We start from the raw sequence: 15,117 nt of genomic DNA on the forward strand, positions 1-15,117 counted from the left end.
CGAGACCGTCCTGGCTAACACGGTGAAACCCCGGCTCTACTAAAAAATACAAAAAACTAGCTGGGCGAGGTGGCGGGCGCCTGTAGTCCCAGCTACTCGGGAGGCTGAGGCAGGAGAATAGCGTAAACCCGGGAGGCGGAGCTTGCAGTGAGCTGAGATCCAGCCACTGCACTCCAGCCTGGGCGACTGAGACAGACTCCGTCTCAAAAAAAAAAAAAAAACCATTACAAAATAATAGGTTACTGATCAGGTAGAGGTCCTGACTTCGAAAGCCAAAGGTAGAAACAAAAATAGGATGTTTTACAAAGATATAAATGTTTAATTCCAAGGTAAGGCCACAGCTCACAGCTGTCAGCTTTTTGTGTTTTAGTACATTTAAGAGGGAAAATGTGGTACCAAAAATTCAGTATAGTTCCAACAGCTTAATTACATAGACATAACTTTGAAAAGTAATGCATTGTCCTTGTAGACAATGAAGGATATAAGTAGAGGAAGCTGAGTTCTTCAGAATTTGTTTGTCAACAAAGGGCCATTGTTTGTCACTTTCAAATACTATTTATTCTCCAGAGCTGTTTTTTTCAGCCCTAGACTGTCACCACAAATTCAATAATCTTAATGTAATCTTTGTTTTAATATAGTGCTCAGAGAGTTCCACATCTGATTCAAAAATAGCTTGAGGCATGACTAAGGTTGTTAATTTCTTTTAAAGCTACATTTATGAGAGCGGGACCAGGGAAAACATGCACGTGCTTGGCGCGTTACTGCGTGTCAAGGCCCATGGCCTGCTCCATGGCTCGAGTGTCCTCTGCGGGCGGTTTGGGCAGATCCAACATGGTGGAAGAAGCATCCCTGGGATTCCCAGTAACCAACATCCAGTGGTTCCTTGGTTTTTCAACTCTGTGTGAATCCAGGTATGTGTGAGCTACAACCTCAGCCTCCTTTCCAAAATAGGTGCTGTAGTAAGAGAGAATCAATTGTGGTTTGAAACTGAATAACAACTCTCAATAAGCTGTTATTAATAATTTAATCTCAAAAGTACCTTAAGAAGTGGATTGCTGGATAAAGCGCTAGGGAATCTCTAAAATAGGATATGTTTGCAGAGAGGTTGCACCCTATTTGGGCAAGGATTAGGCCGTTGGATCCCATTAGAAGTAAAATCTTCTTGTAGGGGAAGAACTTGTATAAAAGAAGGGGCTCTAATATAATTTTTCACACCATCGAAGTTCTATGTGGCAGTATTTCATCAGCAAAGGACATTTTTTGTATGTGCAGCCATATACTGTCAATTGAGCTTCTTTGCTTATATTCATGGCCCCCAGCCCCAATCACAGCATTTTGTTGTACCCTGAAATACAATACCTTAAGAAAAGATGCCGGTGGGCTGCGAGTCCCCGATTTGTGTGACAGTGATTGATGAGAATTTTAGCATTTGCCTTAACAAATAAAGAAAATGTGTTATTAGCATTCTAAATTTTTTTTTTTTTTTTTTTTTTTTTTGCTTTTGCTTTTAGGGAAGCAAAATATTTGCTTCCCTAAAAGCAAAAATTTGAAATTACACTATACATTATTCAATTATATAAATTATATATATTCACAGGAAAAAATTACATATATTCACAGTCATGTGCCACTTTATGACATTTCAGTTAGCAAAGGACCACCTATGCGACCACATGTACGATCATAAGACCTTATTTTTACTGTACCTTTTCTGTGTTTAGATGCACAAATACTTACCATTGTGTTACAGTTACCTACAGTATTCAGTATAGTAACATGGGGTACAGGTTTGTAGCCTAGGAACACAAAGCTATCCCATGTAGCTTTGGTGTATAGTAGGCTATGCCATCTAGGTTTCCGTAAGTATATTTACGATGTGTAAATCAAAGAAAATAATTGAGGTGAGTCTCAATTATTTTAAGAGGTTTATTTGCCAAGGTCAAGGACATGCCCACCAAAAAGAACACAGAACAACAGGAAAAATTGGTGGTCCATGCTTTTTCCCAAAGAGGGTCTGGGGAACCTCAATATTTAAAGTGAAAAGAGCGGATACTGGGGGGAAGAGGAAGAAAGGAAAAAACAACAACAGCAACAAAAAGAAGGATAAATAAAAGAGGCAAGCAGTTGCGTTCTTTTGAGTTTTCGGTCAGTGTTCTCCAAATACACATTTTACATGTGAGAGGGGGGTAGAGAAATAGTTACTTATGTATTCCTCTTGGGCTCAGTGAATCTGCATTTTTACATAAGATGAAATAAACACGGGGCAGAGGGAGCATTCACACATGCCTTTATCTCAGGTGAGCAGAAGGATGCCTTTTAATTCTGTCCTTTGTCCCATATTGTGAAGAGAAGCTATTGCTTTACATTGTCAGGGTAACATTCCACATAACTGTTTTAAGGTAAAGATCTGGGGGCCCATGAGGGATTTCCTAGGGGGCAAATTGTGAGGGATGTACGTAGCTTTAAAATATATGTATATATGTATATATATTATATATATGTGTATATATATATAGTGTGTGTGTGTATATATATTTAGCTATCCTATTTAAGAGCAAAATGGGAGGCAGGTTTGTGTGACCCCATTCCCAGCTTGACTTTTGCTTTGACGTAGTGAGTTTAGGTCCCAAGATTGATTTTCCCTTCACAATGTCCACACAATGACAAAATCACTGTCAGGGTGACCACGATTGCCTAATGATGCATTTCTCAGAACTTATTCCCATCATTGAGTGACACATGACTGTACATATATTTATACAGACACAGAAAAATGTAGATGCCAAACCATAATGGATGGATGAAATACATTATTGTAGGTATCTGTATGATGAAATCATCACTCAAAGTTATACTGGAGAAGATCTTTGCCACACAAGATATGGCCAATGGTGTTATTCAATGGAAAAAAAGAAGTATCTTCATGATGTCCTATCTTGTAAAAAGAAATGATAAGCAATGGCTTTCTCTGGAAGTGGAACTACTGGTAATTTTCATATTATTTTTGTGCTTTCCTGACTTTTCATAAGTGAACATATGTTTATAATCAGGAAAAATATATATTATTTCAAAATCCTGACTCATGTACGCTAAAAGCTGTGTAAGAAAGAAAAAGCAGCCCTGCCATCCAGGGGTTGGCCTGGCACTCACAAGTAGGCCTTAGTGTTCTCCTGGGAACAGAATCAACTTCACAGAATGTCCACATCAGACAAGGCCACTCTGTGATCATGAGGGGTCAAAACAAAAACAAGAGCACTCTATAATCATATCCGAACACACATAAAACACAAACATTGGCTAAGCCACTAAATACCAAATACCGGCCTCTCCCAGCTAATATAAGTGACTGACTGCTGCTTCTATGCTAATGACAGCTTTGTCCTCACTCTAGTCTGGCCCTCCCTAGAGATAAGATTTATTGAGATAAATAATCATAGAATTACCCCGACTTCCTTACAGCATCCAGTCCAGAGCAAAGCCTTACTTCTTGGGATTCTCTCTAACACCATCCAACCAAAGCCCAAATTCTATAAGCATCCTAACACCCTCTTACATGCTTCCCCAGGGTGTGTGTTCTCCCTCACTGCAATAAGTAATCTACCTAACCTGTTAAAACACAGTTGTTCCTGGCAGTCTTTCTAGCCAGAGGTCCTTGACATGTGCAAAGTAGCTCAGACAGGTTTGGGTTTCCCATTTGCAGATGTGTAACCATATCTCAGTGAGGCTTGGGGAGACTTTCCTCAAGTCATAAGGTGAATCAATAATGGAGAAAAGAACTCCTGGTGCCTGGAACACTGACTGCTCCCTTAACCTCTAAAAAAACCTGGCAGCAATAACAATATAACAACAGTCATGACAACAAGAAACACTTGTGGGTGCCTTCTATGAGCCAGGCACTTTTCGAATTAACACTCTAAATGTACTAACCATTTAGTCTTCACAAAACCTCACAAGGTAGGTACTATTAACACCACAAATTTAGATAGGGAAACTGAAGCACTGACAGTTTAAATTGTGGAACCAGAAGGTAATTCTCAGAAGAGCAAAGCTTAGCAAAGGACAGCTAAAGAGAAAAATTTGTAAAGCTTGTTTCATTGTAGATAATATGTATGTCCTCCATGCTTGGAGAAAGAACCTTGTGAAGTCAGGGTCCACCTGGCAGAGGTGAGGGACAGGCATGCTGCGTCAGGTGGACTCAGTGGCCTGCAACCGCGGCCACTTCCTGGTCAGTAGCAAGCAAACCCTGGCCATGCTTGCTACTAATTCCATACTCAACGCAGTGGCTGCCAACACATCTTCATTCTGTTTGCTGGATGCCTCATGAGCAGGAAAGCCTCTGGCCCTTGAAATACGGAGGCCTACTCTGTGCCCACAAGACCCCCTGACCTTCTCATCAGGACCATGCTTCAGGTTCCAGTCCCATGGGTCCCAGCATCCAGAGAAAATGTCGCACAGTGACAATGAGAATGATGCTGTCCTGCAGGACCACTGAATTGACTGTGTGGCTACCCTGCTGTCTCCTTGGCTTCTCTAAACTCTTCCTTTTTTTTTTTTTTTTTTTTTTTTTTTGAGACAAAGTCTCACTGTTGATCAGAGTGGAGTCCAGTGGCACAATCAGGGCTCACAGCACCCTCAACCTCCCAGGTTCAGGTAATCCTCCCACCTCAGCCTCTCAAGTAGCTGGGACTACAGGCGCTCACCACTATACCTGGCTAATATTTATTTATTTATTCATTTATTCATTTATTTTAAGACAGAGTCTCACTCTGTCACCCAGGCTACAATACAATGGTGCAATCTTGTCTCACTGCAACCTCCGCCTCCTGGGTTCAATAGATTCTCATGCCTTAGCCACCTGAGTAGCTTTGATTACAGGTGTGTGCCACCACACCTGACTGATTTTTGTATTTTTTGTAGAGACAGGGGTTTCGCCATGTTGCCCAGGCTGGTCTTGAACTCCCGGCCTCAAGAGATCCGCCTGCCTTAGCCTCCCAAAGTGCTGGGATTGCAGGCGTGATCCACCACACCTGGCCTCAAACTCCTTAAAAATTAGGACTTAGCAGAGGCCTTAGTGAAAACAGTGCAAAGGAAGAAGTGTCACAACCCTTACGGTCGCACATCAGTGGTTCTTAACCTGATATCAGGGACAGGGCCTGAGCTTTTTAGCTCCTGAGGTGATTCTCATGTGCAGCCAGAGCTGAGAAACTCTAACGCAGGATGCTGCCATGGGGTAAATTAGTGCCTTCCAAACTTGTGTAATAAATGGAAAAGGGAGAGAAAGTCATAAGGCATTTGATCTGTAAGTCTGTGTGTTATGGATGGAAAATAAAAAAGAAAGAAAAGAGAGAGAAAGTCATAAGGCATTTGAGGTATTTGAGCTATAAGTCTGTTTATAGACAGGAATAAATTGCATTCATTTCATAGCATAGGCACCCATGTCTTCCCGATGCTACACTCACCAGGACGGGGAAGCCTTCATATTCCAGGCGTAACTGGGGGTCAGGGAAGGCAGCCTGCCAGCAGTTCATATGGGAGACCTCATTTGTTAGGTACACTTCCTGGAGCCAAGACCTCTTAGACGATTTCAGGAGGGTCCTGTGGTCACTTGATAAATACAACTGAAAATGACAGCAAGCGGATGCACTACGTCAGAGCTCTGTGAAAAGCTGGGGAATAAAGAAGCAGTTGACTGGCTGGATGGCAAGCACATTCAAAGCAATTCTCAAAAACTGTGTTCTTACTGATTGTATGAGAAAGCACAATTTTCCTCTACCTTAGGTATGCCATCTGGCATGCTGAGACCAAGACACATACATACACACATTCACATCTCCAACTACTTCTCCTTCCTCTGAATACCAAACTCAATCTTCCTCTCTCCTTCCTACTCCCTGTCCCCTGTTCCCCTTCAGGATATAGGAACTGGATCAATGGGGTTTTTTGTTTTGTTTTGTTTCATTTTTGTTTTGAGACAGGGTCTCATTCTGTTGCCCAGGCGGGAGCACAGTGGCAATCATGGTTCACTGCAGCCTCCAACTCCTGGGCTCAAGCAATCCTCCCACCTCAGCCTCCCGAGTAGCTGGGACTGCAGGTGCACATCGCCATGCCAAGCTAATTTCTTTTATTTTTTGTAGAGATAGGATCCCACTGTTTCCCAAGCTGGTCCTGAACTCCTGGTCTCAAGCAATCCTCCTACCTTGGCCTCCCAAAGTGCTCGGTTTATAGGTGTGAACGACCATGCCCAGCCATGGACTAATATTTTATTTAATATAAATGATGTTGCATTAAACTCATCACATGAAATGAATTATTCTTCAAATCAATATCCTCACAGCTGATATTGATTTGTGAGCCTCCAAGGTGACCCACACCCCTCTGGAATCGATGTCCATGCTGAAAATTTATGTTGGCTATCTGGCTGCCTGTAACCTTGCCAAGAAACTACCCTCATCCTGCTGAAAAGTCCAAAATGTTAGTTCTTTGCTAGTTCTTCACTGGTTAAGCCCCACTCTGAATGTGGCAGTAGTTTCTGCATATTTTGACGGGTTTCCAATAAGCACCTTTCCCATGCAAGGCTGTGCTGTGAGGCACTGTGGGCAAGGCAGAGGTGAGTTACTGTCCTCATGAGGTTCTCCATCTAGCAGAAGAGGCGATTGAGCACAGAAATGGGAAGCACCTGCATGCACCTTTCTGGTTAGGGAGGTCCAGCAGATTTGCAATGAGCTGGAGGAGGCAGAGGTAGGAGTATAGTACTTTCCTGGGGGATCAAAAGAGGCTCTGAGGAGGAAGCTGGAAAGCCAGAGGGGGTGAGCACAGAGAGGGTGAGGATGTATTATAGAGGGCCTCAGATGCCACAGCAAACAGCCAGAATTTCATTCAAAGGGCAATGGGGAGCCACTGCTGACTCCAGTGAGGATGGGCGGTGACCACACCTGTGCTTGTAAAAGATCAACCTGAAAAATGAAAAATAATAATAATAAATTTTAAAAATTTAAATTTAAATTAAAAAAAAAGGTCACCCTGGCAGCACCCTGTCTAGTATGGTCTGAAGTCAGGATAGACTAAAAGGGCAAAACAGTGGGACCTGGGCTGCTGAGGGGCTGCACTGGGCATTAAGAAACAGGCCAAAGTGCAGTATGAAGGGAGAACAGTGCCTAGGAATGGAGGAAGAGACCTGGTAATCAGCTGGATGTGGGTGGGGAAGGGAGATGAGCCTAAAGTAGATTCGCCATTGGCCCTGGATGATGGTGCCTTTCAGAGCAACAAGAAAACCAGAACTTAAAAAGGCAAATAAGGTCAGGCACAGTGGCTCATGCCTGTAATCTCAGCATTTTGGGAGGCTGAGGCAGGAGGATCACTTGAGGTCAGGAGTTCAAGACAGTCTGGCCAACATGGTGACACCCTGTCCCTACTAAAAATAGAAAACTTAGCCAGGTGTGGTGCGCGCCTATAATCCCAGCTACGCAGGAAGCTGAGGCATGAGAATGGCTTGAACCCTGGAGGCAGATGCTGCAGTGAGCCGAGATTGCACCACTGCACTCCAGCCTAGGCGACAGAGTGAGACTCCGACTTAAAAAAAAAAAGAAAAAAAAAAGGCAAATAATATCTGTCCAAATCACAAACTCCTTTGTTCACCTAAAGTAACGCAATAATAAAATCAGGAACTAACCCAGAAGGGCCACTCTTTCACCAATGCTTCTATGAATGCCCAGAAGGGCTTGCTAATTCAAAGACAAGAAACCAAAATTTGAGGTATAAGAATTGGAGAAGAGAGAAAATTGTCATCATCTGAAAATTAAATAACTGTCTGCCTAGAAAACATAAAAGAATCAACTGAAAAAACTATAGAATTAATACGAGTAAGTTATTTCATCAAAGGTGAATATAAAAATCAATAGCCTTCTTATATTTTTATAAGAGAAATTATCCTTTATTCTATCAAATGTTCTATCCTTACTCTATCAAAAGGACCTCTCTACAATAGCATCTGAAAATACAAGGTACCAAGGAGACCCCTTAACAAAATCGTTGTCAAATCCATGTAAAGGAAAACACAAAATCTTACTTGGGTGATAGAAAATTTTGCTGAGAGAATAAATGGAGAGATATCCCAGAAGAATAAATATGACAAAGTTACTATGTGAATTTACAAAGTTACTATGTTAATATGTGAATTTACTTCATTTTACAATGCCAATCAAAATATAATACCAAGTAATCTTTTCCCCACAGGGGCAGAGGGACTTGGAAAAAATAACCATTACATTTAACTGAGAAACCAATTCCTAACATAATTCAGACAAAGAAGTGTAATGAGAGGCAACTAGCCCTATGAGCTGTCAAGGTCACAGGGCTATGAGCCCTATCATAAAGCTCTAATAATTAAGACACTATAGTCCTAGAATAAAAATAGACAAGTGGGCTGGGTGCAGTGGCTCACGCCTGTAATCCCAGCACTTTGGGAGGTGGAGGCAGGAGGATCACTTGAACTCAGGAGTTCAAGACCATGGCCAATAATATCTGTTATTGCAGAGATGGTGAAACTCCGTCTCTAAAATAAATAAATAAATAAATCATGTATTTTGAAAACTTAGCCAGGTATAATGGTGTGCACCTGTGGTCCCAGCTACTCGGGAGGCTGAGGCAGGAGAATTGCTTGAGCCTGGGAGGTGGAAGCTGCAGTGAACCATATTCGTGACACTGCACTCCAGCCTAAGTGAGAGAGTGAGACCCTGTCTCAAAAAAAAAAAAGAAAAGAAAAGAAAAGAAATAGATAACTGGAGTTTAATGGATCCAAATAGAAAGCTCAGAAGGAGAGGGTAGTATATACAGTAATTTAATATATGCTAAGGGAAATGTCATGCATCTGTAGAGAAAGGAATAATCATTCAAGAGATAATAGAAATAACTGATCAGTCATCTGGGACAAAATGAGATATTCACATAAAACCCTTTATCAAAATAAATCCCAAGTTGATTAAATAATAAATGTAAGCAAAAGTCAAATTGCAAACATCTAGAAGCTAATTCAAGTTTTTCTTTTTAACAGATCTCTAAAGCAGTCTTTAAAACTTAAAAGCAATGGAAGGAATTACAAAGAAAAACACTGATACATTTTACTCAAAAATATAATATTAGAACAACTATAACTTAAAAGCCAAGCAGCAAATGGAAATCTTAGCAACACATATGACAAAATTTAGTAATCAATGGTATATAAACCCAAATCAACACAAAGGCAAAAAATGAATGATCTGCAGGAGAGAGGAGAGGGAGGGAGAAAGAAAAAAGAAGCAAGAGAGAAAGGAGATAAGGGAAAGAGAACAAACTTAAAATATAGGAGAAATTACAAGTAGTACAACATTTACATATCATTTTTCCTTTTCATTTTGTTTGCTTGTCAAATTAGCAAAGTTTTAAATTATGATATTTAATACAATCAGTGAAGCAGTAGATGATCATTCTTATTGTTGCTGAGAGTGCAAATTGGTACAGCCCATTACAAAAAGAACTCTTTATATGTATCAATACTTTTAAACGTGTTCATATTCTTTGACTCAGTAATTCTTTGCCCCAAAATCTATCCTAAACGTAGAATTCCTAACTTGAAGTTTGAGAGGGGAAGTTTTAAGCGTTTATACACAAATGCACACTGGAATTTTACATATAAGAGAGAAATATTGGACCAAACCCAACTGCCCAAAAGTAGAAGAAAGGCTAGGTAAATTATGATACTGCCACACAATTATATATTATGCTCTCATTAAATGCTTTTGTCACTCTAAAAAGCTTTAAAAATGTTATTTTAGAAAGAATAACCTATCTGTATATTTATCTAAGTTTTAAAAAATACATAGGAAAGTAAAAATAAGCCAAAATGTTAATGGTGATAATCTCTGGTTAAGAAATAGTAATTTACTCCCTTTTTTCAATAAGTCAATACTTATCAGGCTGCAACTTACCATCTGTGGGGTGTCAAAGTTTAGTTGGTAGCATTGCTGCTGCTGCTGCTGCTGCTGCTGCTGCTGCTGCTTCTCCTTCTTCTTCTTCTTCTTCTTCTTCTTCTTCTTCTTCTTCTTCTTCTTCTTCTTCTTCTTCTTCTTCTTCTTCTTCTTCTTCTTCTTGACACAGGGTCTCCTCCTCCTCCTCCTTCTTCTTCTTCTTCCTCTTCCTCCTGTTCCCCTTCCTCCTCTTCCTCTTCCTTTCTTCCTCTTCCTTCTCCTCTTCTTCCTCCTCTTCCTCCTCCTCTTCCTCCTTATCTTCCTCCTCCTCCTCCTCCTCCTCCTTCTTCTTCTTGTTTTGACACAGGGTCTCTTTTAGTCACCCAGGCTGGAGTACAGTGGTGCAAACTCTACAGTTTCTACCTTCTGGCTTAAGCAATCCTCCCACCTCAGCCTCATGAGTATCTGGGACTACAGGCGCTCACCAGCATACCTGGCCAATGTTTTTAAAATTTTTTTGTTGAGAGGAGGTCTCACTATGTTGCCAAGGCTGGTCTACAATTCCTGGCCTCAAGTGATCCTCTTGCCTTGGTCTCCCAAAGTGCTGAGATTACAAGCATGAGCCACTGAACCCAGCAGGCAGCATTGTGTTTTCTTAGTGGTATCAAAAATAATAATATTAATAATGCTACATCATATAGTAAATGAATTTTTAATTCCATAAAAAATGTGATATAGTACTAGCTCTGCTACTTGCTAACTGAGTGACTTGAGTCAGAAATCACTTAACCTCTTAGTGCCTCAGTTTTTCCATCAGCAAATTAAAGGTAAAATAGTCCCTACCTCAAAGGCACGTTTGGAGAATTAGGAGAGTTAAAATATGTGAAGCATGTACAACACTGCCTGGCATGTAGTAAGGTAGACTAATACTCACCATCTTATAGATGAGAAACAGGCTCAAAAGGCATTAAATAACCTACCCCAATTCCCATCCCATAGGTATGCATCTGAAGTTCAAACCCAAATCTATCTGGTTCTATTAAACTTCCTAATCCCCAAGGCTCCCTGATTTATGCAAATTTAAGCAAATCAAATTGTCCTTACTCCCATACTAGGCAAAAGTCTGATCATCAAAAGTGCAAATAAAAAAGTTGGCAGATAATATGCCTTGCTAGCATTGGCAACATTTGACAGGTATCAGATGGCTATTAATGAATTCAATCATTTAATTTACAGGTGGAAGTGATATAAACTTTTGCTTTTTGCCAGCTGCATTGTGAAATGGTTTCCCCCCCTTCCATGTTAGCTTTTAATGGTGTAGTTTTTGTAATTTGGGAAGTTAAAAGGAAAGACTGGCTTGGCCCAAAACTGCCTGTGAAAAGCTGCAAGCTGAAACCATAGTGAAGTCAGGGATGGAGCCCATGTCTCTAGAGTTCTCTGTCCACTTCAGTAGATAGTTATGATCCCATTTTGGGGCAACAGAAAGGACTGATCCAAAGTAGATATGCAAAGTGATAACTCACCATTTTGTTGTCAAATCCTCCTGTTATCCCCAGGCAAAAGTCCTGCCCATATCTAAGGACTTGACCAGTGGCATCTCTGTGTACACTGTCCATGGACAATAAGTATAATGTAAATGTAAACTCTCTGTATTAGAATCATTCTATGACTCTATGTTTATGCATGCAATTTTGTTTATAATCAGATTTTTGATAATTTATATTCACATACTGTAACTGAATTAAATAATTAAATAAATGGTGTTTTCTTTTGGTCTTAAAAACCAGCTAGCACCCTACTCCCTACCCTGCACCATAGCTAGAACACAAAGCATCCCCACTTTGTGAGCCTCTGGTTAGAGAAAACTAAGCACGTCTTGCTAATGTATACTAAGGAATTCTGGTCAAGTGCTTTGACATCTTCAGAGAGAACCAAGGTAACACACTTGTAGACATTTAATACAGTTTCCTCTTAATCCTTCAGGAAGCAGAGGTTGTGATCCATTTTTAGTTGTCTTAACATATGTATTCAAAAGAAATCTAAATTAGAACTTGAAGAACTGTCTATACATTCTTTTTTTCCCCCAGGCTGGTGTTTGGTGGTGCAATCTTGGCTCACTGCAACCTCTACCTCCCAGGTTCAAGTGATTCTCATGCTTCACTGACACAAGTAGCTGGAATTACAGGAGCCTGCCACCATGCCCAGCTCATTTTTGTATTTTTCATAGAGATGGGGTTTCGACATGTTGGCCAGGCTGGTCTCGAACTCTTGACCTCAAGTGATCTGCCCACCTTGACTTCCCAAAGTGTTGGGATTATAGGCAGGAGCCACTGCACCTGGTCCGGGTCTATATATTCTTGCAATGCTTACATTGCTGTTATATGAATTAGTAATAGTTTTTCATTGTGATCATATATCTATTTCTTCCCTAAGGATTTAATTGTTCATTTTCAAAATCTCTTCAAATACATTTTTAATGGACAGTTAACTTTAGAAGAGCAAATCCCATCTAGTGCCGCCTTGTATTAAACTATACATTTTTATTGTAAAAAATAACATAGCCATAATAAGAACAATGAAAACACTCAGATGAGCTAAAAGAGTTCCAAAACGTTATAGGGAAAAGCCACTTTGCTTCCAGGCAGAATATGAATTTAATTCCCTGGATCCAATACTCATGATTTAAGCATTTTGAATTGAACACAATTATCCTGCTGTCTAAGATAAAAAGGGATTGTAAAGTTCCCTTGACAATAACTCTCAAGGTAAGCAAAGCAAGATGAAAATCATGGAGAATGTTCACAAAACCTTTCCCTCCACTCAGCGGCTCCAATACCCAGGAATCTTTAAGCTGCAAGTGAAACATATTTATGATGAAAATGAACTGCAAATTAAAGTCTCTTTACCTCAAAATGATAAAAGTGTTTCTGCCAATTGGGGTCTTGGCTTGAACTGCGCTCAGGCCACAGGGTACCTCTAATTCATCTCTCAGATGGGACTGAATTTCATCTGGAGTCATACACAGGCTCAGGTCCCCACCCAGAAACACATCAGCTTCTGTGTCAGGATCATCAGGATTCACAAGCATCACCTTGTCACCGTAATGAATATAACCATCTTCAGTCATGGAAAGTTGCATCTACAATTTTAATAGTAGCTTATTACATAAACCATGCAATTCCTCAACAGTCACGGCCAAGGCAATTTGCTTCCTTCTCAGACTAGTACCCATTTCATTCAGGATTTCACTTGAACCCTTAGTTCCTTCTTCCTTTCCCTTTGCCTTTGCCAAGGCAAAGCTCCCAGTAATCCCAAATGAAGCCAAATGAAGCTGGTGAAAATCACATGGATTTCCTCATTATTCTAGAAATTCAACATTGAAAAAGTTGTCGATTACTAACTAAAGGGCATTTTACTTATGTATATGTTAACTCATTTATTTCTTCATTTGTAAAATGTAGGTAAACATGATTTAGGGCAGACTTCCTTTATGTTTCTAAGATCTTAGAAGAATTTAAACATTGTAAAATTTGTTTTTAAAAACTGTTATTTTCCAAATGGTAACTCAGTTATGAAATTTTTTTCTTTACATATACTCACACAGAATTTGAAAACAATGTTTGAATTTAAAGTTACCGGTCTCAAAAGATTCTGTTTTAGTCTTCTACGTCTCTGTATGAGAAGTTTCCCCTTGTCTCTCTTCTCTAAGAAGTCTTTCATAAGCTCCTAAAGAGAAAATCAACAACAGTAGCCCTGAATAATACAGATGTTAGTATTAACAACTTTGAGGTCAGAAGCTCTTCCAAGTTGAAAACTCAAAATTTGAGTACAAAAAAAAGTAATGTGAGCATAATGGGAATGATGGAACATTTTTAGCATTACTTTAATATTTTTACTACATTATAGAATGTTTAGAAAAATGAGAAAGGCAAAACAAAGAAAAAGAAACATCACCAGTAATTACTCCAGCCAGATACCATCTTGAGTGACATTTGGAGGCTATGTCTCCCCTGCTGAAGTTTCCCTTAACTGTATGATGACTGACACTAGAAAGTCCACCACTCCCCAACCTGACCCATACACGAATGGCTCAGAGCCTTGTTAAGACCACCTTGGGGGAATATAAGGCAGTGAGTACAATGTCAGTCAAAGGAACACTCAGGGTTATTTAAGAGGGCAAGTGTGGCAGGGTTGGAGTGGGGAGGGATATTATTTCTACCTAGAGCCTGTGTTCTCACCTGGCCCACAGCCTGAGGCTGTCAGACTCTAAGGAATAAGGGGGACTTAGTGGGACTCTAGGCTAAACGGGAGACACAGGCCAGGGGCTTAAGAGTCAAGGTGCCCGACTTTGGGAGGCCAAGGGACCCGCAGAAAGAAAAGTCAGGGTGCTCGGAGTAGAGGTCAGTGAGACCTGGATTTGTTGGGCAGGTGAGATTCCTAGGGAGTTTAGAGATTGGGTGAGGGGGAGGGGGCGGAGGGGCGAGGATTTTAGAGGTATTCACTGTATGCTGGGTGAGAGAGGAGGCTTGAGGCGCTCAAAGCAGGGCACTGAACTTAGAGGAGGGTCTGGGAGTTCCTGAGCTGCGGGTCCGCGCCCGGCCACACCCTGCGTACCTCCTCCAGGTAGACGTCCTCGTTCCAGTTGCCTATCCGGACTCCCGGACCATACAAGTTCTGCGCCATCGCGCCTTGCTGTTCAGCAAGTGGGCCTCCCTCCGCTACCAGGTGTTAGCGTGGCCCGTCGCCATGACGACCCGGCCCGAGAAGATTGGTCAAGGTCCGGGACCCTACTGGCCAATAAGTGACAGCGCGCAGCCTCGCCCCGGGGCGGGAGAGGGGACGTCTGGGTCAGCTGCTGTCTGTGGCCCTCCAGCCCGCCCCACTTCCACCTCTTAGATTTCCTTAACTGCAGGGCAGAGGGAAAAGCCTGGCTGACAAAGTGCTTCGAGAGAGAAATTTAAAACTTTCTTTCTTTTTATTAGAATCTACCGAAAAGTGCTATCGAGTACTCCTTGCTTGTCGAGGCAGCAAAGAAGAGCTTTTAAATGGAAACACAGCTTGCTTGCAGCCTATTGTTTGTAATCAGCAGCAGCAGCAGCAGCAGCAGCAATTTCGCCCTAATAAAACAATACGTGTTCAATGTAGACTTTTGGAAACCAAAATCGCATAGAAAGGA

General features: G+C 41.1%; 1 protein-coding gene across 2 annotated transcripts; it reads right to left on the minus strand.

Moving 5' to 3' along the window:
* Nucleotides 1-335: 335 nt before the first annotated feature.
* CFAP161 (cilia and flagella associated protein 161) lies at nt 336-14,689 on the minus strand. Of its 2 annotated transcripts, XM_010380170.1 has the most exons (7): nt 14,556-14,689; nt 13,578-13,667; nt 12,848-13,080; nt 11,465-11,549; nt 5,460-5,618; nt 1,360-1,433; nt 336-954 (listed from the first exon to the last, which is right to left on the minus strand). In XM_010380170.1, exons 1-7 carry the CDS (start codon nt 14,622-14,624, stop codon nt 759-761), a joined length of 906 nt encoding a protein of 301 aa, XP_010378472.1. In that variant the 5' UTR covers nt 14,625-14,689; the 3' UTR covers nt 336-758. The 2 variants fall into 2 exon arrangements, with proteins under 2 accessions (XP_010378472.1, XP_030787291.1); XM_030931431.1 differs by lacking the exons at nt 336-954; nt 1,360-1,433 and adding an exon at nt 1,913-2,052 and having other exon boundaries at nt 14,556-14,684.
* Nucleotides 14,690-15,117: the final 428 nt, after the last annotated feature.

Source organism: Rhinopithecus roxellana, chromosome 5 (genome assembly GCF_007565055.1).
Source record: "Rhinopithecus roxellana isolate Shanxi Qingling chromosome 5, ASM756505v1, whole genome shotgun sequence".
In the NCBI taxonomy this organism is placed as follows: domain Eukaryota; kingdom Metazoa; phylum Chordata; class Mammalia; order Primates; family Cercopithecidae; genus Rhinopithecus; species Rhinopithecus roxellana.

What these genes read in the sequence shown, in the direction of transcription:
- CFAP161 (XM_010380170.1), bottom strand. Translation starts at nt 14,624, where the DNA reads ATGGCGCAGAACTTGTATGGTCCGGGAGTCCGGATAGGCAACTGGAAC. An exon ending in ATGAAGGCTTCCCCGTCCTG is followed by an intron (nt 1,434 to 5,459) that starts GTGAGTGTAGCA and finishes TTATTTGTTAAG; the next exon opens with GCAAATGCTAAAATTCTCAT. An exon ending in CACCGGCATCTTTTCTTAAG is followed by an intron (nt 955 to 1,359) that starts GTATTGTATTTC and finishes CTCTTACTACAG; the next exon opens with CACCTATTTTGGAAAGGAGG.